Source organism: Ictidomys tridecemlineatus, chromosome 4 (genome assembly GCF_052094955.1).
Source record: "Ictidomys tridecemlineatus isolate mIctTri1 chromosome 4, mIctTri1.hap1, whole genome shotgun sequence".
NCBI lineage: Eukaryota > Metazoa > Chordata > Mammalia > Rodentia > Sciuridae > Ictidomys > Ictidomys tridecemlineatus.
The window spans coordinates 11,214,087-11,238,623 of NC_135480.1; the positions used below are offsets into that span (position 1 = coordinate 11,214,087).

General features: G+C 61.7%; 1 protein-coding gene and 2 long non-coding RNA genes across 3 annotated transcripts; 1 reads left to right on the plus strand and 2 right to left on the minus strand.

The window, feature by feature from the left end:
• Positions 1–895: 895 nt before the first annotated feature.
• On the minus strand, positions 896–2,536 carry LOC144377003 (uncharacterized; the record flags this gene model as incomplete). The annotated part of the gene is made up of 1 exon (XM_078045901.1): positions 896–2,536. A coding segment is annotated over one exon (915 nt), but the record flags the coding sequence as incomplete, so codon positions are not given.
• Positions 2,537–9,735: 7,199 nt separating this feature from the next.
• Positions 9,736–10,744, plus strand: LOC144377004 (uncharacterized). Its single transcript, XR_013437472.1, has 2 exons — positions 9,736–10,203; positions 10,393–10,744. It is a non-coding gene; the product is annotated as an uncharacterized LOC144377004 (long non-coding RNA).
• Positions 10,745–10,960: 216 nt separating this feature from the next.
• LOC144377005 (uncharacterized) lies at positions 10,961–22,388 on the minus strand. Its single transcript, XR_013437473.1, has 2 exons — positions 20,377–22,388; positions 10,961–14,801 (listed from the first exon to the last, which is right to left on the minus strand). It is a non-coding gene; the product is annotated as an uncharacterized LOC144377005 (long non-coding RNA).
• Between the last annotated feature and the right edge of the window lie 2,149 nt (positions 22,389–24,537).

Sequence of the window (24,537 nt, forward strand, 5' to 3'; positions counted from 1 at the left end):
GACGGAGGTCCAGGGGTGTGGGGCCAGCTGTACTCAAAGGCAGTGGGCCCGGAGAGACAAGCAGGCCTGCACCGCCTCCCTCCCCTCTCCCAGGGCCCGGCCTCCCCTCTCCCAGGGCCCCACCCTGTTAACCTAAAGCTGTGCTCCCAGCATGGCCACGCCCACCTGCCAGTCCCCGAGGTGTCACTACGTGCTGATGGCGGTTCCACAGTGAGGGCTGGGACCTTGGAGGGCTCCTCTAATTGGCTCTGGGGGATGCAGGCCCACGCCCGGAGGCAGCCTTCAAAACACTCTGCAAATGCAGATCAGCAAATGAAGCACGGTTTGGGATGTGGGGCTCCAACCTGGTCTGACTCAGTTGGCGCTGGGCCCCTCTGGGAGAAGAGTCACCCCAGAGGGCGAAGAGAACCCCCGCTCCAGGTTCAGGGGGCTGGGCTCTGAGTTTGCTCCAAAGGGCGAAAAGGGATGGAGAGGGCACCTCTGGCCTGAGTGACTTGGACGGGGGTTCCCAAACTCCTGGCCACGGCCAGCTGCCTCAGCGCCACATGCGGATTTATACACACACACACACACACACACACACACACACTGAGTTATGAAATGACAAACTGCAGGATTCTCTCTAAAGTGGTCAAATTAATAGAAACAGAGGTGTGATGGGGCTGTTGGGGACAGGGGGCGGGGAGGAAGACTAGAATATTATTGTTTAATAGGTGAAAGTTCCAGATGAAAGATGAACAAGTGCTGAGATTCACACTTAATATACTATGTGAATGTACACCAAACTGTATGGTTACAAATGGTTAAAATGATAAATTTAATCTATCTATGTACCTCTCTCTCTCTCTCTCTCTCTCTCTCTCTATATATATATATATATATATATATATCTTAATTTCAGCTCTGCAGGTGTAGTGGTGCACACCTGTAATCCTAGCTACTTTGGAGGCTAAGTCAGGAGGATGGCAAATTTGAGGCCAGCTTGGGCAACTTAGTGAGGCCCTGTCTCAAAACATAAATTAAGAAGGGGCTGGGGGTGTAGCTCAGTGGTGAATGCTGGCCTAGTACATGCGAGGCCCTGGATTCCAGCCCATTACTAAAAGAAAAAAAAAAGTCTGCCCCTGACCCCTGAGATCCTATTAAAGTGCATCTGAGGAATCTATTTTTACGTCTCCTCGGGGGATTCTGGTCCGTGGCAGCTCAGAGACCACTGCTGTGGGGAGGCCGTGCTCCAGGCATCTCTGCGATCTCTGGACCCTTCCCGCCTCCCCCGCGCAGGGCTGCCCCTGAACTTGTAAAGCTCAAATCCGATCCTATCGCACAGCTCCATTAAGACCGTTCGCGGCCTCCCTCCGCTCCCTTGATACAAAATAGAGGGAAAAATAGAGGAAAAGTGCAACCTTCTCAGCAGCGTGGAGTCGGGGTTGGCGTCGTGCGCGGAGCATTACACCCGAGCCCTGGGGTTGGTGGCAGAGGTCCAGCGGGGCCGGGAGCTCGGAGCGCGGCTGGATTCCGTGGGTGGGGCACGTGGGGGAGCTTTTCAGAGAAAGAGCCGCTGGGCGGGCCCTTGGAAGAGGGGCTGGGGGTGGGGAGAGTGGGGGGAAGGCACGAGGAGGTGGGGCTAAGGGTCGGCCCGGTCAGGGAGGGGATGGCTGAGTTGGGAGAAGAGCAAAGATGGGGGTGGGAAGGTGGGATGGGGGAGCTGGTGAAGGCCAGGTCTGCTCCGCTGGGGCAGGGGCAGGGGCTGGTGATGGGGCAGGGGCTGGGGCAGGGGATGGTGATGGGACAGGGGCTGGGGCAGGGGATAGGGCAGAGGCTGGGGATGGGGCAGGGGCTGGGGATAGGGCTGGGGCAGGGGATGGTGATGGGGCAGGGGCTGGGGCAGGGGCTGTGGCAGGGGATGGTGATGGGGCAGGGGCAGGGGATGGTGATGGGGCAGGGGTGGGGGCTGGGTCAGGGGATGGTGATGGGGCAGGGGCAGGGGATAGGGCAGGGGATGGTGATGGGGCAGGGGCAGGGGATAGGGCAGGGGATGGTGATGGGGCAGGGGCAGGGGATAGGGCAGGGGCAGGGGATAGGGCAGGGGATGGTGATGGGGCAGGGGCAGAGGATAGGGCAGGGGATGGTGATGGGGCAGGGGCAGGGGATAGGGCAGGGGCAGGGGATAGGGCAGGGGATGGTGATGGGGCAGGGGCAGGGGATAGGGCAGGGGATGGTGATGGGGCAGGGGCAGGGGATAGGGCAGGGGATGGTGATGGGGCAGGGGCAGGGGATAGGGCAGGGGCAGGGGATAGGGCAGGGGATGGTGATGGGGCAGGGGCAGAGGATAGGGCAGGGGATGGTGATGGGGCAGGGGCAGGGGATAGGGCAGGGGATGGTGATGGGGCAGGGGCAGGGGATAGGGCAGGGGATGGTGATGGGGCAGGGGCAGGGGATAGGGCAGGGGATGGTGATGGGGCAGGGGCAGGGGCTGGGGCGACTGCCTGCAGGCTCCACCTTCTACTCCTGGAGCCACCAGTCCTGCCCAGGTCTGGCATCAGTCACTAGCTTCAGACCCTAGTCCTCGCTGCGACACCTGCCTCCTCGGTGAGGGCCCTGGGGAAGGGCTGGGAGGAGGACAGCTCGTTCCTCAGGGGGCCACTCCCACCTCCAGGGCCTGGGGTGGGGTTCCGCAGGCTCCTCCCACCAAGCCACGCCCCCAGCCCACAGGTGCCCCTTAACAGGTGGGCAGGGGCAGGGGCAGGGGCAGGGTGGGCAGGCGTGTCCGCTGGACCACCAAGGCCCAGGGTCTTCCTGGGATGTGAGAGGAGGTTCCCGGGCCTCAGCCAGAGACCCCCGGGCAGAGGCAGCTGGGAGAGCTCAGCCCCACATTCCGCCAGCCCCCGCAGCCCCCCATGAACACTCACAACCCACTGTGTTGTGGACGCCCCGGGGGGCACCTGCCCCACCGCCATGGAGGAACCCGGAGCTGCCCCACCCAGCCTGCACCAGGAGGCGCCCTCACCACCATCAGAGCAAATTGATCCAGACCCGTCCTGCTGCTCCCCGCCCCCCACCAGGGAGGCCCCTCCCCCACCGTGGAACAGAAGCACCGCGGGGCCCTGGCCCACCAGGCCAGCCCTGGCTCCCGCCGAGGACCTGTCCCCAGGCTCGCGGACCCAGGTCACACCACAAAGAGGCTCATGCAAGACTGTGTCCTCCAGGAAGATGGGACAGATATCCCTGCCAATGCTGGCAAGGCGGTCACAGCCAGGGCTGTTGGCGGAGGTTAACTGGGTGTGCTCCTGAGCCTCCTCCCGGTCAGCAGGGTCCTTGGTGCTAGGACATCTGCAGATGCCCAGAGCCCCCTGGAGGAACGACGGGGCCTGGAGAGCCTGAGGTCGCCGTCCACTGCGGAGAGAGCTCAGGGCAGGGGCCCGACCCGCTGGCTCTTCACCCCATCGCTCACCACTCAGCGCGGCCCTCAGGGGAGTCCCTGCCCCTCTGTGCAAGGCAGGCCTCCTGGGCCACCGCGTGGAAGTGTCACTGTGGTTGTCATGACCCCCACTAGATGAGGAGCCCGAGATCCACTGAAGGAGATGTCGTCTGCCACTCCTGGTCAGTCCTGGACCTCATCTTGAGGCTGAGAGCCCCCAGTTAGAGTCTGGACTAGACGTGCCCTTGGCGACCACTAGGAGGCGCCCCAGACTGGGTCTCCGGGATGACACCCCTTGAGGGTCTTGAGGGTCTCTGAGCTGAAGTGAGGTACAGAACGCAGTGGTCCTCTTCTCTCCCAACTCACCCCCACAGAGGTACTTGCCCCTTACCTTCTGAGGGTGAGGGAGGGAGAGTGGGATCTAAAACCTACAGAGGTGGGGGACAATAAGTCCCTTTCTCAGGCTTCTTGGGAGCACCATGTGTCAGACTGAAGCTCAGAGAGGCCTAGTAACTTGCTTGAGGTCACACAGCCAGGTCCATCTGATTCTGAATGCTGAAGAGTTCAGGTGAGGCTCAGGGCAGAGGCACGGAGTTCCACTGTCACGTGGCCCATGCCAGACAGAAAGGTCTGGTCACTGGGCCTACAACCTCAGCGGTGACAATAGGGCTGAGCCTTGCACAGGGTGTTTCTACCGTCGCTCAAGGGTCAAGGGCTAGGTCCAGGTAGTCAGGGCTGGGCGTGGGGGCTTATAAAAGGGACGGGGGAACACCCAGCAGACAGCAGGCGCGTGTCCCTGGCATCCGCGTCTGTGCCTTTGAAAATGGGTGTGTAAGTGGGGGTGGGTCAGGGGCTCGGGTCTGCCTCGAGATCCCAGGTCCCCTGGCCCCCAATCCAGATTTGTCAGCGCGTTGGAGGGGTGGGGCTGGGGACGCCTGGAGCCTGGTGGACGCAGGCCTCTGGGATCGGAGTCGCGGAGGCCGTGATGGGCTGCGGGGGGTGGGCAGCCGAGGACCCCTGGGTGTTCTGATTTGATCCGGGTGGAGCCGACCGGGAGGAGTGGTTGGGTGAGGGGAGAGGGGGGACTCTGAGCGTGGGGACATGGCCTTTCCGCTCCCCACGCTGCGCTTCCTGGAGGGGCCGCTGCCCCCCACATGGTGCGTGTCTGCACTTGGGTAGAAGCAGAGGGAAGCCGAGTGCCAGGCTCCCGGCCGCCCAGCCAGCTCCCGCGAGGCCACCCAGCCCTGCCACCGGGGGCCTTCCTCCGTCCCCAGCCCCGCTCAGTCCCCTCTCCACCACCTGACGCGGTACACAGGCCAACCCACACCCATGAGCAGGACCAGGGTCAGGGTCAGGCCCAGAGCTGGGCACCTCCTGGCCACGGGGCACACGGCAAGACTGCGGTGCATGGGATACAGCTGCCCCGGCCTGGGGGCCGAATGCCCTGTGGATGGACACAGTGAGGGGGACATGAGGCCAGAGGAGCAGCCCTGGAAGCCCCGGCCCTCCCCCAGGCAGGTGGCAGAACCTGCTCTCCCGGGCGAGGCCCTTCCCTGCCGGCTGCCAGTCCAGGGGCACCTGACTTGAACTATAAATAGAGATGACGGAAGGCTCCGGAAGCCCAAGGGAGGGCAGGAGAGAGGGCGAGCCCGGCGCAGCCCAGGAGGGGCACTGGGGCAGAGGGAGCCAGGGATGGACTGGGCAGGCGACCCCGAGTGGCGGGTAGAGGCTGCAGGGCTGCGGCAGGCGAGGAGACCCCGTGGCCAAGGGCTCTGAGTGACCAAGTGAAGGCTCCGTGCTGGGCCCCGAGTCCTGCTTTTCAGGCAACTCTGGTTTTGTGCTGGAGAATCAGAAGTGACACACAGAACAAATAACCCAGAAGAACAAAGAACAAGCAATCCAAAGCCGCGGGGGCACGGTGCCAAGAAAGGACACAGCCAACCGTCCCCAGGGGAGCTGAGGATATGACAGGCCAGCGACTGCCAACTGTTCTTCTGTCCTCTCGGCCATAGAACCCCTGGTTTTAGCTGGGCACGAAACGACGTCTCCCAGAATCCACTACAGTCATGCACACTCGACCGAATAAGTTCTTCCGTGGGGTACAAGAAGTTTTTTCTCAGAGGCAAGGAATTATACTCTTTTTGTCTCTTTTTCCTTTCTGTTGGCTGGAATATACCTGTGAGTGCTGGAGCTGGAGCAGCCACATTGGATCCCAAGGTAGAAGGCACGTGTTAAGGATGAGCAGACAACCAGAAATCTGGATGCCTGTTTGTGGAGCTGCCGCACGGACCCTGGACCGGATAGCTGCAAGTGTCGTTTACCTCGGGGAAGATTCGGCTTCCACAGCGCTTGCCATTTTGCTGTCTCCATGCAGGTTGGGAAGGAATCTCTCAAGAGCCCTCTGCGCCCACTTGTCCTGCCTTTGAAATAAATGCAGGAATTAGGCAAAAAGAGAAAAACTCCAGGGGGCCCTTACACCCCCCAAGCAGCCACAGGCAGATGCAGTCTCATTCCAATAGCAACCCCTTATTTAATTTTCTTGTTTGTGGGCGGGTGCTCTGCCCTGGACCTGCACCCGGCCCTTCAGCATTCCCTTCCCAGGAAGGCAGTGGGGTAGGATGTTTGGAAATGTGCCATCTTTGGTGCAGATGAGCTTGGTCCCTGGGCCAGGCCCCCAGCCACAGGGACAGGTCCTCTGTGACTCCTCTGTCCCCAGGACCATGAGCCTCTCCCTGAATGGAGGGAGACGGGTGGGGGAGCGAACTCTTTCCACATCCCTGGGTGGCTCCTTTGTCCTCTCCCAGTGCCCTGGGTCGTGTGGTCCCCTGTGACGTCACCATGACCATGATGAGGAGGACGTGCCACCGCGGGGAGACCCCGGGCACCTCCAGGGCCCTCTCCCCCTGGCTCGGGTGGACACGGAGAGGCAGCCCTGGGCTGAGGTTTCCCGGAGCCCTTTCCGGGAGCAGCCTTCCGCGTGCGTCCTGGGTCACCAGGGAGCATCTGCTCGAGGCTCGCGCACTGGAGCCCGGGTGGGGGCATCGGAGGAGCCGGGGACACTTATCTCTCTTCCTCGTGGGCCCCGGGCGGGTCCGCCTCTGAGTCTGACGTGTGCTCAGGAGCAACGGTGCTGCCCCTGGGCGTGTGGACCGCGTGGCCTGTGGAGGGAGGGCCGGGGTGGCCAGGAGGGGCTGGGGCTGCTGTGCCTGGCCCTCCCTCGGGCTCTGGCTGCTGGTGGGTGAGGGTGGGACGCTCCCCGGCACCTGGGGGAGGAGAGGGGAGGAGGGCGTGGGTGACCCTAGAGCAGCTGCCCAGGGTGTGGCCCGCTGCCCCGCAGCCCTGGGGGGATCTGAGCTCAGGTGCCCGGCAGGTTCAGGACGGTGGGTTTCAAGAGAGGAGCTGGGGCCCTGAGCCACTCAGTGGGGACGGGCCAGTGAAGGACTTGGCCCTCCAGCCCACGCCCCACGGCGCCGGCCTCTCCTGGAAGCCCTGGAGTCCCGGCAGCCCAATGGGGAGGGGCAGGTGGGGTGCCCTCCATTGATCACTAGGTCTGCTGGCCCTGTCCTTGGGAGGGTCCCTGGGCCTGGCTTCCCCACTCACACCTTGAAGGGTTAAATGAGATGGTATGTGCACGCGGACCCAGAAGACGGTCTGGGTTGGTGGCCTGGGGCGGGCGGGAGAAGGACAGGGATGCCCAGGTCCTCCCTGCTGGGCCCCCGAAGGCTCTTGCCGGAGCTCCAGCGTGACCAGGAAGGGGAGCATGTGGCTAAGTCACACCTGGCTCCTCCAGGGGTCCCTCTAGAAGTGTCCTCCAAGGGGTGGACACCTGAGTGGATGCCCAGGTGACAGGAGAGGCCCAGGCTCGGAACCAGAGACCACTGACCGGGAGGGGACAGGCAGGGACCGGCCCCTCTGGGCTCCTCACTCCGTCCTCCCTCTGTGCAGGAGGCTGGCCGTTTCTGCCCCTGTCTGCAGGTGACCGCTGAGGAGCGGGCACCCAGAGTCAGGGCCACGGATCCCACAGACCTGGAGCCCTCCCTTCCTGACCAGGCCACCCCTGGGGATGAAGCCACCGTCACCCACCTGGGTGCAGAGCTGGCCAGACATGTCTCCCCTCCTGACCCCTCTCCTCCAGGTCCAGTGGTCACCCCAGCCTACATTTCTGCCCACACCTGCTGGGTCCCCCTTCTCCTATCACCAAAAGGAACAGTGACCTGTAACCCCCACGGGCTCTGTCCCGGAGACTCCCAGAAGACCCTGCCCTGGAGCTGCTCCTGGGGATATGGGGGACCCTGCTAGAGGCGGCCAGGAAGACTTCCTGGAGGGGGCGGCCTCTTGGAGGGGATCAGAAGTGGGGCCTAACGGAGGCCACCCAAGGAAGCACATGGCCTCCGAGAGCTCCAGGGCCCGAGGCGGGGCTCCGGTCCCAGTCCTACTGTGGACTAGCAGGGCGACCCGGGGTCTGGCCTTAGGCTCCCCCTGCCTCAGTGTCCCCTCTGGGACAGAAGCAGGTGGTTAAGCAATGAGGGATGAGGCTGGGGACCTGGTCCCACTGCACTGCTGAAGTGTGGCACTTGGACAATGACCAGGTCTGTCCATCCGGCCTGGTGTCACCTGCTCCACCTGGACCCTCTCATTTAAATCTCGTGGCCCCTGTGCTTAGGAAGTGTGTGTTTTCAGCCGAGGAAACATGCCCAGAGAGGTTTGGCCACTTGCCTAAGGACACACAGTTAGCAGGAGGCTGACCATTTGCGGGCGCTCCCATTCCGGCTGTGCCCCCGACACTCTGACCACTTTCTCCAACCCTTCCGCCCGGGCTTCCCCAACATTAGAAACCATGGCAGGGGTGGGCAAGTGCCACTCTGTTCCCCGTGACTCACAGCCCCAGCTGCCAGCTGCACCCTGGGGGTCAGGCCCCTGGCTCCATCTGACCCAGCCGCCGCAGGGTGAGAAGCCCGGTCGGGTGGGGAGGGCGGGCTGCCCCCCGGCCCAGCCTCTGCCGCTAATGTTAAGTGCTGGGGTACAGGGGGTAATTAAGGGGTGTTATGTCACTTTCCAGCTGCCTCTCACACCCCCTGAGTCACATGTCACTTGGGAAGGAGGACAGAGGCCCGGGTGACACAGAGGAGGGAGGAAAGGCGTGGGTGGACCACGGGGGCTGGAGGTTGGAACCAGGCCTCCGCCCCAGACCACAGGGCTCCCAGGAGGGGTGGCCTGGGTCAGGACACTGCCCTGTGCCACGGGGGGCCTCAGAAGTGATCCCAGGAGGACAAGTGTCAGCCGGACACCCCAAGGGCTCCCTCCAACCAGCACCGTCCCTCTGCGGGAAGTCCTGCGGGTTGAGAGCTCTGTCCCTGGGAGTCCTGTGCCCAGGGGCCAGGTGCTGGTCACACGCAGGTGCGGTCGACCTGTACTTTCTCAGCCAGGTCTCCGATGGCTCTGGATGGACGGTGTCACTCCATCGCACAGAGCAGGGAACTGGGAGGGGGGCTGCCCAGGTGTGCACAGCCGCCGAGGCCCCCCCGGGGGGTGGGGCGGGGGGGGCAGCGAGCGGGGACCAGGCAGGCGGGTCCAAGCCCCAGTTCTCGACCACAGCCACCTGCTGGTCCAGCCCACTGTCCCAGGGCCAGGGATCACTCTGCGGTCAGAGAAGGGTTATCAGAGACCCGGGAGCTGCTCAGAAAAGGAGGGGAGAAGGAGTCCGGGCAGCCCGACTGCCTCCGTGTGCGTCTGTCCCAGAGTCCCCCAATGTCACAGCAAGCACGCGAGTTCCGTGCTGCCTCCCTGTCCCCGTGTTAAGCCGGACCTGAGCCACCCAATTAGAAAAAGAACCCAGGACCTGAGCAGGCATCTCTCCAAAAAGATTTACAAAGGGCCAACGTGCACATAAGAAAGCTCTCAGCCTCATCTGGGCCTTCAGCAGGGAACAGGCGAATCCAGACCTCGGCACCCGGCGGGACGGCGGTCAGAAAAACACAGACAATAACAAGTGCTGGCGAGGACACAGAGACCCCGGAAGCCGTGTGCATGGCTGGTGCGCATCCAGCGTGGCTCCATGGCTTTGGAAAGCCATTTGGCAGGTCCTCAAGCGTAAAGCCCAGCCCAGCAAATCTCAAGAACGACGGGCCTAGCCGTCTAATGGAATATTTGTGATGGATACTATTTGGCAATAAGAGGAATGAGTACCGACTCACGCTTCCACGTGGGTGAAACTTGGAAACATGGAAAGTGAAAGAGCCGGGCACAGAGGACACCTATTGTAGGAATCCGTTTAGATGGAATGTCCAGAACTGGCAAATTCATAGAAAGGTTAGTGGTGTCCAGGGACTGCAGTGGGCAGGAGAGGGACCGATGGCCAGCGGGGACCGTTTCTTTCAGAAGTGATATAATCGCCTGGGAATTAGTGGTGAAGTATGGAAACTCTGTGGATTCATTAAAAACCACTGAAAGCCGGGCGCGGTGGCGCACGCCTGTGACCCCAGCGGTTTGGGAGGTGGAGGCGGGAGGATGGCGAGTTCAAAGTCAGCCTCAGCAACTTAGCGAGGCGCTAAGCAACTCAGCGAGACCCTGTGTCTAAATAACAGATTAAAAAAGGGCTGGGGATGTGGCTCAGCGGTTGAGCACTCCTGGGTTCAATCCCCTAAACCCCCCAAAAAACTCCCAAAATCACTGAAGCCAGGAGTGGCAGCACCCACCTCTAACCCCAGTGACTCTGAGGCCGAGGCAGGAGGATCACGAGTTCAAGGCCAGCCTTAGCAACTCTCTAAGACCCTGTCTCAAAATAAAAAGTAAGTAAATTAAGAGCTAGGGATGTGGCTTCATGGTTATGCTTCCCTGGGTTCAATCTCCGGTACCAAAAAATAAAAATAAATAAATAAAATAAAAAGTGCTGTGGATGGAGCTCAGGGGCAGAGCGCTCAGGGTTTGTGAATTTCTATATCAGTAAAACTGTCTTTTTTTTTTTTTTTTAAATCCAGGTCGCCTCTGGGATCTACGGCAGAAGCACAAGCGAAGACCCATATACCACGTACTTAAATATTTAAAAAGCAAGCAAACAAGCTGCTAAATAAAGGACGTCCTCTCCTCTTGCCTTGAAAAATATACCTTTATAGTGGCAAAATGAAGAAGTGCGACTGAAGCCCTGGTTTTCATATGCTGGAACGCTTTCGTATTTGGGTATTCTGTGGATGCGCCGGCTGTGTTTAGACAAGGGGTGAAATAAAGACATACATAATTCATAGATTATTATTGTCTTAGTCCATAAAGATATTCATGCTTTCGTTTCACCAAAATTATTAATTTGTGTTCCAGTGACAGGATGAGCCAAAAGACGAAAGAAATAAAATACGGTTTTCATGAAAAAAAGATACATCATAGTAAATGTAAAATCTTGAAAACATTTTTTTCCCAAAAATGGGATCTTTCTAGAACATTCAAAGTCATTTGATGAAAGGAGAAGGCAAAAAAACAAATTATAATCAATAATTTGTATTTGAAATCATCATTTTTTTCTAATCAATACAACAGTCTAAAATTCACTTGAAATGAAATCTAAATTTTTATTTTTCTCTGAAATTGTAACAAATGTTGTTTGCCATTTTGGGAATGATCATCTTATTGGCATTTGTAGTGTTCAGTGCCCATGTAGTTGGTGATATAAAGGATCAGTATCACATTTTATGCATGTTATATCTAAATTTATATATACAAATATAAGAGTAATAGGATCTGTTTAAACATTGCAAAAGGTCCTTTAGCCGCTGTGGGCATCGTTGTAGATATTGCATTAATTCACAAGAATCTCTGGAACCAAGACTTGGTACATGAAGAAAAGCAAGAAAATGGACATTTGACTCTGCTGAGAAAAGTCATTGGTTTGCAAGAATCGATCGCATCTGTGTTCTCCCAGGGGACGATTTGACAAGTTAATTCATTTGTCTTTTCAATGTGTTAGTCAGCTTTTTGTTACTGTAACAAAATACCTGAGATCATTAACTAACGAGAGAAAAAGGTGTGTTTGGGTCACAGTTTTGGAGGTTTCATGATTCCCCTGGTTAGTTGGGCCCCTTGCTTTTGGGCCAGGGGTGGCCATATGTCACGGCTGGAGCACTGAGCGGGGCAAGCTGCTCATCTCTCGGTGGCTGAGACAAGAGAGATAAGGAGTAGCCCCCCTGTGCCTGTCAAGGGCACCCCCATGGCCTCAGGCCTCCCACTGGGCCCCAACTCTCAGTTTCCACCAGCTCCCAAGAGTGCCTGCTGGGCTGAGCCTGCAGCCCCTGGGCCTGGGGACATTTAAGGTCCTAGGCTCAGCACTCCCCGTCCCAGGAAGCAGAGGCCGAGCCCTCAACCCCCCCCACGGCATCTGACCCACATGGCCTAGTGCATCCAGGACGAGCAAAAGAGGAGAGGATCCCCTGGGCCTCCCCCCAGTCACCCAGCAGGGGTTGGGGGTGGTGTGACAGTGGCCCGCACTGGGCTCGGGGCCTGGTGCATGTTCCCTTGTGCATGTGGCCCTGCCCAGGCCTCCCCTCCCAGCGGGTTCGTCCTCGCCTGGCGGGTGCTCCTCAGGAGCTCTGCGGTCCACCTCCAGCCTCAGGGGGACGGGGCTCCAGGCCCAGCTGGGCCTGGTCCTTCTTTGAACAGCCTGAGTCTCCCTGCCGCTGCCCCCCTTGCTGCACCCTCCATTCAGGCAACGATCCCTGGGGTCCCTCCCGCCCTAGGCCCAGCCCCGGGCGGCCCCTCTCCGGCCTCATGCTGCACCGGGCCTTTGCACGTGCCAGTTCCGTCCTCCGGAACACTCTCCTGCTTCTGGCCCAGCATCTCCTTCTCTTCCTTTGGTCTGAGTCTCCCGTCCTCCACGTCGGGTCGGGGGGAGGCCCACCCCTGGGCTCCTCCACCTTTTGGGGCTCACCTGGAGCAGAGGCCAGAAGGGGCAGGGGCCTGCTGCCCACCCACCTCTTCATCTCCAGGCGAGGCCCTGGGCCGTGGGCCAAGCTGGCTGAGCCAGGGGGAGCCCCGCAGAGGGGGCTTGGAGGGCAGCTGACCCCCTCCTCCACTTCTCCCTTCTCCCTGCAGGTGTCTCGGGGGACTCCGAGGGGCAGTGGTTCAGGTGGACAGTGCCTCGTGGTCCCCTAAGACCTGAGAGCCGAGGCCCGGGGCCCTGGAGACGGAGTCCTCGCTGCCAGGCTGACCGCGGCCCTCTGGCGCCCTCCCTGCCGGGCCCCTCTGCCAGCCCGGCTCCCCACCAACCCCAGCTTCAGCTCCTCCAGCCCAGCACAGCAGGGTGACCAGGAGACTCAGTGGACACCTGCCTCCCACACTGCCCTTGGCCAAGAGACCCAACGGTGGAGCTGGGCTGCGGGTGAGGGCATCGGGAGCTGACTCTGGGCCACGCCCAGGTCCCATGCCGTCTCTCCTCCTGGGAGCCGAGGGAGCCGTGGTGAGGCTGGGTCTCCCTCCGCTGCACAACGGGCACAGTCGGGTTTCGACCTCGGTGTTGCCGCGAGGTCTAAATGAGATAGTGCTTCAGACGGAGAGTACAGCACGTCCCCAGTACCTCGGGTCGCTGTCATCGAAGTAAGGACACAGGATGATGCTCATCATGACCTTGTAGAAACCTGAGGCTTGTTATTCATTCATCCTGCAGCCGGTTAGTCAGCCGACAGGTGTTCAGTAGGGCCACCACGTCACAGGCTCAACTCCGTCCACCACCCCCAACGGGGTGCGGCTCCGTGGTTGACCAGGCCCCGGAAGGACCGGGAGGTTGGGTCCACTCAAGTTGCCTGCCCCCGGCAGCCCTTGAGGGAGGCAGATTGGGTGAAAGCGGCCGTCCCGTTGTCACAGACCTCCAGGGCAGAGCCGCTGCTGGGGTGGCTAGCTGGCAGGCGGCTAATTACCCTGTCACCGGCTCTTCCAGGGGACAGCTGTGGAATCCGCCCATGGGCTGGGGGGACGGCCCTGTCCTGCACCCCGGGAGGCTGGCACTGTGTAGGGGGAAGGGTGACGGCGGGCAGCCAGGGAGGGAGGCAGGGAGGGGAGCCACTGCGGTGGGGACAGTGAGGGAGGGTCGGAGTGGGGGTGGGCAAGGGCGCCAGGCACTGTGGGGGGCCACTGACGGGGGCCATCTACCACCCGACGGCCCAGGGAGAGAGTGAGCTCAGGGCAGGCTCCTCCTATTGGCCAGTCTCCAGCCTCCCTGGGAGAGGCCCTGGGGACACCCACCCAGGTGACAGCGGCAGTCAGAAGGGGGGTGCTTCTGCATGACTCTGGAAGGAGGGAAGGCATCCCGGGGGACCCCTGAGCCAAGGCCGCGGGTCCCCAGCAGGTCAGGGCCAGCTGGCTGCCTGGTCCCGTGCGGGCAGAGGGGTCCAGGTGGGGACGGTTCTGCAGCGCCGCTGGGAGCCGCGGTCCCCTCTGCAGCTCGGCAAGCCCCCCGCAGCTCGGGGCCCCTTCTCCTGCCCAGGTCACGGGGAAGGGACCGGGTCTGGAGTCACACTAGGAAACGGAACCAGGACTCGATCTCGGGTCACCTCACTTCAAACCCCTGCCCTCCCCTCCCCGGGGGCTGGCTTCGCTGCTCACGTCCGCGGGCGCGGGCTCAGGGGCAGGAAGAGCCCTGCGCCCGGGGTGGCGCGTGCCTGCAGTCCCAGGGACTTGGGCGACTGAAGTGGGAAGATCTCCCGAGCCCTGAAGTTCAAGGTCAGCCTGGGCAACACAGCAAGACCCTGTCTCCACCAACAAACCAGCCAAAAAAGAAAGACATGCCACAGAGCCAACAGGTAGTGACCAGTGATAAGGGCCAGCGACGGCAGCCCGACGGCCGTCGCTGGGCACGCCCCTGTTAACCCGCCTGGTTCCTCCTTCCGACCGGCGCTACCTCGCCAGCTCCAGCAGCCCCAGGACCCTAACACGCTCCGCGCTCCAGTCCTCTGGCTGCCCTAACAAATGACCAGCCGCAAACTGGACACCTTAAGCCTGCAACCAGGAGCTGCCTCACAGCTCTGGAGGCCAGAAGCCTGACATCCAGGGTCTGCAGGGCCACCCACCCACCACGACCTGCAGGAGACTCCTCCCTTCCTGTCCCCAGTGAGCCCTGGCCTGTAGGTCCAGGGCTCCAGTCTCTGTGCCTATTGTCACCTGGTGTCCTGTGTCAGGGCCTTCGTGCCACTGGCCGTCTTCCCTCTTCTTGAAGACACAGACCTAAGAGATGAAGGGCCACTCCACCCCAGGAGGACCTCACCTTCACCTGGTTGCATCTGCCACGCCATATCTCCAAATAAGGTCACATGGTGGTGTGCTGGGACACCGGCTTCCGCATATCCTTTGCGGGAACGTGGTTCTGTCCATGACGCATACCAAAGCTCCCCAGCGCGTGGCCAGAGGACACCTGTGGGGGTGACCCTAAAAATGAGCATCTGGTCCTTGCCCTTTGACCCCAGGACAGGTGTCCCAGCTCCTGGGGTCAGAGACAGACCTGCTGTCCCGGGGGCCGGAGACCCATTTTCATTTAGATGTATCTTGGGGGATTTGCTCACTCCGGGGGTTGACCAAGTCGCTGGGGACAAGAGTCCTCTGGGGACCTGGGTGGCTGGGGAGGGGTTCCCTCCTGTCACACTGGGAGCCCAGAGAAGCTCCGTGGGCTCAGCTCGGCTGCCACTCAGCACAGACAGGGAGTCCCTGGGGGCCGTCTCAGCAGCCAAGGGCGATGATGTCTCGGTGACACTGCTAATCTGGGGACCCAAGCTGTCGTGTGTCAGGCAGCGACTCGCAGTGGGGGGCGCAGGGAATCCTGCGGCAGGTGGGCAGCTGATTCTGAGTCAGGGGACAGCCAGGGGACAGTGAGCCCAGGGAGGAGAGGTCAAGCTGGGGACTGTGGTCCCTCCCAGCCCCTGCCTCCCGGAGCCGAGGCCTGGGAGGAGGCGGGGAGCAGGCTGTAAAGGTCAGCGGCCTCTGGGGCCAGGCAGGCCACGATGCAAATGTGGAATTTACACTCCGGAGGCCGAGGCCGCGCAGGCCGCAGGGTCCCCGCCACAGACTCTGGGAGGAGGCCCCGGGTGCGTGGGGAGGCCCTCGTCCTCTGGACCCGGGCTCCCTGCCGCGTGGCTGAGACCCCTGGCCAGCACCGCGGGGCCAGCCGGCTGCTCACCCTCCTCCCCCGCGGTGCTGGGGAAGAGGGTGAGCGTCACCCGCGCCTTTCAGCCCAGTGGCTTCCCGCGAGACCTTGCTGACCCCATGACCTGGGGGAGGCAGCCCCAGGGCCACCAGGCGCCTGAGGCTGTCCTCTGAGCCTCTTAACCCCGCCATTGTCACCCTGGGCCCAGGAGAGGAGGCCAGAGCTGGCGGAGAACGTGCCCGAGGGGTCACACCAGGGAGGCAGAGCCCGGGCGCGCCCTGTCACCCCTGGTCACCTGCCTGCACCTGGCTTAGCCACGCAGACCTGGACACAGTCCTCAGGCCTCACCAGGCTCCGAGCGCCACAGTGTGTGTGTGTGTGGGGGGGTGTGCATGTGTGTGTGTTTGTGTGGTGTGTGTATGTGTGCATGTGGAGTGTGATGTATTGTGGTGTGTGTGTATGTGCACACGAGTGTGCGGTGTGTATGCCCAAGTGCATGTGTGTGTTTGTGGTGTGTGTGTGTGTGTGTGTGTGGTACATGTGGTACAGTAGGCATGTGTGGCGTGTGTGGCGTGTGCATGGAGGGTGTGCATGGAGGGTGTGCATGTGTGTGATATGTGTGGTGTGTGGTGTCAGAGTATGTGTGGTGTTTGCGTGTGTGGTTTGTGTGTGTGTCTGGTGTGTAATGTGTGCATGTGCTGTGTGTATGCACACACAAGTGTGTGGTGTGTGCACATGTGCATGTGTGTGTGTTTGAGTGGTATTTGTGTGTGGTATGTGTGTGGTGTGTGTGGTATGTATGTATGTGTGGTGTGGTGTGTGCATGGTGTGTGGTATGGTGTGTGTGATATGTGTGGTGTGTGGTATGTGTTGTGTGTATGGTGTGGTGTGTGGTGTATGGTGTGTGGTGTGTGGTGTGTGGCGTGGTGTATGGTGTGTGGTGTGGTGTGTGTTGTGGTGTGTGTTGTGGTGTGGTGTGTGGTGTGGTGTGTGGTGTGTGGTGTGTGGCGTGGTGTGTGGTGTGTGGTGTGTGGTGTGGTGTGTGTTGTGGTGTGTGTTGTGGTGTGGTGTTGTGTGTGGTGTGTGGTGTGTGTGGTGGTGTGTTGTGGTGTGGTGTGTGTGGTGGTGTGTTGTGGTGTGTTGTGGTGTGTTGTGTGTTGTGGTGTGTGGTGTGCAGTGTGGTGTGTGTTGTGGTGTGTTGTGGTGTGTGGTGTGTGTTGTGGTGTGTGGTGTGTGGTGTGTGTTGTGGTGTGTGGTGTGGTGTGATGTGGTGTGTGGTGTGTGTTGTGGTGTGTGGTGTGTGGTGTGTGGCGTGGTGTGTGGTGTGGTGTGTTGTGGTGTGTTGTGGTGTGTGTGGTATGTGTTGTGGTGTGTAGTGTGTGTTGTGGTGTGTGGTGTGTGTTGTGGTGTGGTGTGGAGTGTTGTGGTGTGTGGTGTGGTGTGGTGTTGTATGTGGTGTGGTGTGTGGTGTGTTGTGGTGTGTGGTGTGTGTTGTGGTGTGTGGTGTGTGTTGTGGTGTGTGGTGTGGTGTGTGGTGTGTGGTGTGCTGTGTGTTGTGTTGTGTTGTGGTGTGTGGTGTGGTGTGTAGTGTGGTGTGTGGTGTGTGGTGTGTAGTGTGTGTTGTGGTGTGTGTTGTGGTGTGTTGTGGTGTGTGTTGTGGTGTGTGTGATTGTGTTGCAGCTGTGCGGTGCTGTGGTCCTGTGGACTGGACCCTGGGCCACATGGCGCCTGGCTGGCTGGGTGGCCTCTGAACCCGGTGGCCGTCATGGTCCCCGAGGGCCTCAGCCTGCTGGCCCCCGGGGAGGCCAGCGTCCTCTGCTCCGCAGCTCCCGGCCCCTGGCTGATGCCTGGTGGGTGCTCATCCGTCCCCCTGGCCTGGTGACAAACCTGCCACCCTGAGACATCCCGCCTCGCCTGGGTGACACGTCCCTGGAAGGCTCGGGGCAGAGCTGCTGAGGCTCAGGCTCCACTTGTCCCCTCTGCAGGTTCGCTGCCCCTCCCCCCTGGCTCTCCCCTGTCTCCCTGGGCTCTGCCTCAGTGTCCCTCACTGTCCCCCCTCCTCCTGGTGCCTTTCTCTCCTCTCTCGCCTTCTGTCTGCGGCTCCTCTCTTCCTCTGTCCTCTCCGTCCCTCGCCTCTGTCCACCCGCCCACCCGCCCGCGAGCCCTGCCCACTGTCCACCGTTGCAGGTGACATCACCTTGCCTCCGGCACCCTCAGAGCCTTTAGTCCTGTGGACCTTCCGTTCCTCCCTCTGTTGACCGACTGTCCTGCCCCACCCGCTGGACAGGCCAGGGTCAGAGTTCAGAGTTGTCGCTGGGCCACTTGGAGCAGGCAGGAGTGGAGCAGGGGAAAGCCACCAAGGTGAAGGCCTCGCGGTCTCCCAAAGCCACCTGGTGGGCCAGAGAGTGGGGACAGCCCCTCCGGGCAGCTGAGGCCTTCTGAGCCTTCCTCGGGGCAGAGGCTGGCTCCGAAGAAGAGCTGGCAGGTCTGGGGGCACCTCAGGAGGCCACGGGGACAGTGAGGGCCAAGGGAGGGAAGGGACTTGCCCAGGGCCACATGGCCAGGAGCCTGAGGACCGCCGGCTCCTGCCCCCTCCCTCTATCCCTGGGAAGCAGGGAGGCCACAGCACTCCCCAGGTGGATCCTGGTTGTGCCAGAGAGCGGAGGGGGACCTGTGCCGGGGAGGGCAGGAAGGCTCCGGAAAGGGAGAGGCCGGAGCAGATGGCGGAAGTGCACCCGTGAGCGCCGAGGGAGGTGGCTCGGCTCTGCCTTCAGGGGGTGCCAACCTGCCTGCCTCCCGCGGAGCCGGGCTCTGGCTGAGGCCAGTCTGTGGGGGGCCCAGCCTCCTGCACGTCCCCAGGCCTCAGGAGCAAGACTCGGGTTGTCTCAGACCCAGGTGGGGCTGGGCAGGGCAGGTGGAGGTGGACCTCAGGCCCGGGGCACTGAAAGGGAGCCCAGATGGTTTGGGTTCAAATCCCCACTCTGCTCGTCGAGGCTGTGGGGCCTCAGGAAAGGTGCCTTAACCTCTCTGGGCCTCAGTTTTCTTCTGGAGCAAACAAACGGAGCAACTTTTATCTGCCTCCAGCGGTCCTCTGGGAGAAATGAGCATCGTGTCACATGTGGCATGTGCCTGGCCTGGTGTCCTCCTGCTAAATAGATGGCCACCTACACAAGTGCCGTTTTAAAGTTTCTAAACGCAAGGACACACCATTGTCGGAATATCAGATTGGCAAAGCTCGAGCAGTTTGGAGCACACTGGTCAGCCAGGCCGTGGGGGAGAGGCCGGCGGAGGGCTGGTGTGAGCGGAGCCCCAGGCCACGTCTGGGGAGGGCAGTCATCCTGGGGCTCCCTTCCCGATGTGGCCCCATCTCCCCTAGCGGCTGTGCCAGCTCCAGGTTCCCCGGCCCACGCGAAGGTCATTTATCACAACGTTCCATGTAACTGCCCGAGACTGGACACAAGCTGAATGCGCATCACTCAGGGATCAGCTAGACACAAGGGAGGAATGTCCAGCCCTAGAATCAAGACGAGGAAGCCGTTTTCAAAGGACATTGAACAATAACTAAGACAGATCTTCAAGCGAGGGAAGCCAGGTAGGCAGAAGGGTGTGCACGCATTTTCAATAGAGAACAAATGACCAGGGTGTGGTGGCGCACGCCTGTGATCCCAGCAACTTGGGAGGCTGAGAGAGGAGGACCACAAGTTGGAGGCTAGCCTCAGCCACTTAGCGGGGGACCAGGTGAGCGCACGCTGACGGAGCCAGGTCTCCTTGTGGAGAAGCGCTGAACGTCCGCCTCCTCCCAGTGGCCATGGCAGAAGCGTTCTGCCCCATCACCGACACATGCCACTCCCCTGTGCCCCGTGCTCTCCCCCTCACTGCGGAACAGGAGCTTGGGGCAGCCGGGACTGCCCCCTCCTGCCCACAGTCCAGGGGCGGGGACACCAAGCCAGCAGTGCCCCCTGGCGAGCGGGCACCTCCGCTGCCGCCTCGCTGGCCGGTCCCCCTGCCCACGGCAGGGTCTCGTCAGGCCTGCTGCCAGCCAGCCGGCGGCCCCGGGTGGGCAGGGCAGCGTGGCGGACTCCCGCGCAGGGCTCGGCTGCCAGGAGACGGTCTCCCTGGATTCTGACTCTCAGAGGCAGCAGCGCCGCGGAGGAGGCGGGTGCCAGCCACCCACTCCCCGCCGGGGGACGGGTGGGGACGCGCTCCTGGAGGTGGGTGAGGGCCCTCCACCTGGACCGATCACTAGGGGCCGCAGGGGCAGAGACCCTTTCTCGGCCTGCGGTCCGTGGTGACACACCAGAGCAGAGAGGCACTGGGGGTAGGTGGCTCCGGAGGGACAGCAGTGCCAGCACCCGAGGCGATGACTTGGTGGCCTGAGAGGAGGTGATGTCCCCTGCTCGCCCCCGACGGTGACAGGTCGCTGCCACTGGGCGCCGGCCCTTAGGACAGGTCCTCGTTACCCCAGGGGAGGCTGGGGCCAGTGTCCCCATTTGCAGATTCTGACTGTGACTCGTGGGTTCCCGCGCCTCCCGGGCCAGCTCAGGCGGACAGGCAGGGACACGGGACCAGCTCTCCAGGCAGAGGCACGACGAGGCGGGACGAGAACGTGGGGACTGAGGCGAGGGGAGCAGAGGGGCCAGGGGGGTGGCCAGGCTGGATGGCACCCAATGCCAGGAGGAAACCTCTCAGGGAGTGCTGGGCATGTGGGCAGTTTCCCATTGGAAATGGACTTGATAGAAGGTGGGGACAACACGAGGGACCGACTCAGGCAGAGAGACCCTGGTGGTGGCCGAAAGAGAAGCTTCTGGGAGGAAGGATGCTTGGCTGGAAGCCCAGCCATGCTGCTTACCTGCTGTGTGGCCTGGAGCCAGTTACTTCACCCCTCTGGGCCTAAGTTGTCTATAGAATGGGGATGAGGACATGGCAGCCACCTAGAGATCTGCTATGAAGACAAGAGTTGAAAAGTGCCCAGCGTTCAGGCTGGCGCCCTAGAAGGCAGCAGCACTGAGCCAGTCTTGGGTGCTTGCCACTTGTCATTGTCCCCACTGCCCTGGTCCTCAGCCCCGGGTCCCTGCCCTGGGGCCACCTGGACACATGGTTCTGTTCCTGCTCTGAGAGGGAACACAGGCAGGCATGCTGGCCAGGGAGGTGTCCCTAGCCCAGATCTAGACGTCCCCCCACCCTGTTTTCACTCCCCTAGGAGGTGACCAGAGAGACAAAGCCTGGTCTGGTGGCCCTGTCCTTGGCCCACTTCCAGGTGGGCAGAGGGACTTTACACCTGTCACCCTGACCAGAGGTCACTGCCCCTGATTATCAAAGCCCAAGTCAGGCTCCGTGTCCCCCCCCTCCCCCGCCAAGCCCTGGAAGGGGAGCAGGGGCCTGGGCCATGTGCCCGCCCCCAGCCGCCCAGGCAGCTCTAATGAGGCCTGTGGCGGTCAATGGGAGGCAGGGCCCCGGCCTGGTGAGATCAGCGCTGCGGGCGGTTGCTTGGGAGAGCGAGTGCGCTCCCAGTCATCGGAGTCACAGCCTAATCCCCTCATTACCACTCCTGCAGCTGACGGTGACTCAGGCCTGAGTGGCCAAGGGTCCCTGCCTCCAGCACCCCGTCCACCCTTCCCCCCGCACATCTGTGCAACAGCTGGACCCCAGGGTAGCCCGTTCCTGGCTGGCTCCCGCACCATCTGCCTGCCCCGCGGGAGTTGGGCTCTGCAGAGGGTGTCTCAGGCAGCCTGCCCCCCGGGAAGGACAGCAGTGGGGCTCTGGTACACTTGACCTTCCTAAAAATAGGGCAGGGGGCCAGGCTGGGGACTCAGGAGGTCTGGGGTCTCTCTTTCGGCTGGTTTCCTTGACACCCGGGCCCCAGTTTCTCCATCTGTGATGGGAGGACTGTCCACTGTCCGTCCTCCTTCTCTGGCCAACCGGACTCAGCGCAGGAAGGAGATTTGCCCACACAAGGCCTGGGGCTCTGCGTGTGCAGGTTGAGGTGACAGGGTGTCCACGAAGGACAGTTGTGGGGCTGGGCACATAGCTCCGTGGCACGGCGCTTGCTGAGCGCCACCAGTTTACAGACGACTGCACTGCTGGTGTGGTGGGCGTGGGCGGGGGGATGGAGCGGGGGACTTGCAGACGCACTGCCTCCCACCACCTTTGGCTCTGCTCAGCCCCAGGCTGCCCACAAATTTAGGAGTCCTTGATCCCCTCTCTCTCTCTCTCTCCTACGGGATTTTTTCCTCCAGGGCACCCCTTTCTGGAACTCAGCAAGGCTGTGGGGATCCTTGGCAACGATAATAAGTAAAGCCCATCACGCACCCGTCTTGCCCCCTCGGAAGCCCTGAGCTCAGGTTGGTGACGGCTTCCCCCACGGAGGAGAAGCTCACCGAGACTGGAGAAGCTGGCTGCTCCCTGGCGTCACCCCCACCTGGCACGCAGCAGGCACGCAGCCACCGCTCAGTGTGGGCAGGGGCAGCGGACAGGCCGCGCAGGCGGAACTGCCCTGGAGGAAGCAACGACGGGGTCCCATCGTGGGCAAATGGCTCCTGTAGTCCCTCCCGACTTCTCGTTTCAGAGAGTAAACTGAAGAGGACTGAGGGATTGGTCCAGAGCCATCCGTCAGGTTGGGGCAGAGCCAAGACAGAACTGTGTGGAGCTTCCGCAGGAGGGTGAAGCAGGTGGCCCCTGGAGCTGTCTCCCCCCCCACCCCGGGGGCCACACCCCTGTCCCCTTCTTCAAGCCGAGGCTGAGGGCTGGGGACGCAGCCTGGGCTGCACGCTCTGAGCACCCCACTTAATGGGAGCATGGGCTCCAGGGGTCCTGCCTGCCGGCGCCCTGCAGGGCTTGCTCGGGGACAGCCATGTGTGCAGTGCCGGGCCACCTCATTCCCCACTGTTGACACACCCGTCTCCCTTATTCCATCAGCAAACACTGGGCCTGGAGACAGCCTCATTGGCTGGCAGTGTCCTGCTCCTGGCTCCCCTCCTTGCCTAAGTAGACAGCCCTGTTTGTCCTGCCGGCCCTGCCACAGGGAGCCACCTCACCGTCACCCCGGTCCCTGCCTGCCAGCACCTGGCCCTTTCTCATTCCCCCAGAATCCCCCTGTGAGAGCTGGGGAGACCACGGAAACTCTGAGGACAACCTGTGACCCACTGCCAAGTACCCACCTCGGCTGTGACAAGCCAGAGGGGGAGACAGTTCCCAGGTGGGAGAGGGGGACAAGACCACAGGGAACAGAGGACGGGGCCGGCGGCGGTCACTTGCTGGCCGCAGCTCTCTGAAGCTTGGGATGTGTCAGAAGAGCCCCTCCTTGGTGGAACCTGAGCCCACCAAATGAGTGGCCCCCTCGACTGTCCCCCCACAATCACCCCCTATCCCACTACTTCCCCATCTCCTGAAAGCTCCAGGACAAGACCTGGGCTGGGTCATCTCAGGGTCCCCTGCTCCCAGGTCACGGTGCCCAAGAGGCTGGGGATGAATGAAACTGTGGACACGAGACAGCACTGAGCCTGTCCGTCCTGCCCCCCGCCCCGGGTTCGGCCCCTCCCATCCCCCTCCCGCCTCCCCAGGCCCAGGCTGGGCGGCCTCTGGGGCCTCCTTCCAGAAGCCGGTGGGTTCTGAAGACGACCCCCGCCCTCTCCCGGGTTGGGGCCAGGCCGGGCAGTCTCCCCGGGCTGCGGTGGTGAGTCAGTCACTGGCAGGCTGTAAACACTCCCAGGAGCACCGGCTGTACCACCAGGGCCCTGGCACGCGTCCTGGCCGTGCCGGGGGGATCTAAAAGAAGACAGGCACCCACGCACCCACCATGGAAAGGAGAAGGTGGAATAGAAACAGGGGGAGGCTTCTAGAATTGCATCCCGGCACGTGCACAGGAGTCTGTGCGGCCGAGCCCGGAGGGGCCCAGCCCAGCCCAGGGGGATGGGAGGGGGCTGAACTGGGAGGGGACCTGCAGGGAAGAGAGGGGGCGGCCACTGCAAGTGTCACAACCACCGATATTTTCTGAACACCTACTGTGCAACAGGCACTGCTTCGAGCCTGGGGCACTGAAGTGGCAGCACAAAGACCCCGGGCCCCAGAGGACAGAACAGCACTCCCAGGTCACAGGGTGCGGGGTGACGGCCTCATGGGTCCTGTGTAAGACACTCTGCAAGGACAGGACATCCAGCCACTTGACAGGTGGGGGGCACTGGGGCCCAGAGAAGTCCAAGGGTTTGCCTGAAGTCACCCGGGGACACAGGGCAGAGGTGGGTCCCAAAGCCCTGCATGGGGCCAGGTGACCCCTCTGGCATTCAGAAAGGTGGGGTTTGACATCAGAAAGCCCTGAGCTGGGGCCTCCCCCAGCACGGCCCTAGCAGGGGCTCATTCCACGGTCCTGGGTGGGAAGGCACAGGCCAAGGGCAGGATCCGCCCTGCGCCTCTTAGGGGCCAACTCTCAGGGCCCTCAAAAAACCCGCAGAGGCTCATGGGTGAAGCCAGGCTCTGCAGCCACGCAGCGGAGGGTTCCCACGGCTGAGCCGCCCCGTCCCTGTCTGCCCAAGGGCCACTGTGACTGTGCTCCCCAATGACCTTGCCAAGACTGAACATGAGGGTGGCTCCCCCGGGGATGGTCCAGCCTCTGAAGGCTCCCGCTTCCTCCAGCGCAGCACCCACCCGCACAGGGCTCTAGGCTGGCGACTGGGCTCCGCAGCTCCGCGGCTGCAGGGGCGACCGCGGGCGCTGACATTTCAGAAGCTCGCACTCTGCTAAGTGAACGGTACTTAGACACAGAGTACTTCGCCACTGAAATTTGCGGCTGCCTCCTACATGCCATTTGATAAGCTTTTATCGTCACCTCCCCCTGATGCTGCATCCCCAGAGCCTGTGGCAGGAGGCTGCCAGGGTGGAGGAGCAGGTCTGGGGCAACTGCCCAGCTGTGCTGCCTAGAGCGTGAGGCGTGGCTCTCTGGTCCCACCTGGAGAAGGCTCTCCTGGTGTCTCAGCTTCCCTCTCCAGAACCCGTCACCACACCCCACTGGTCCACT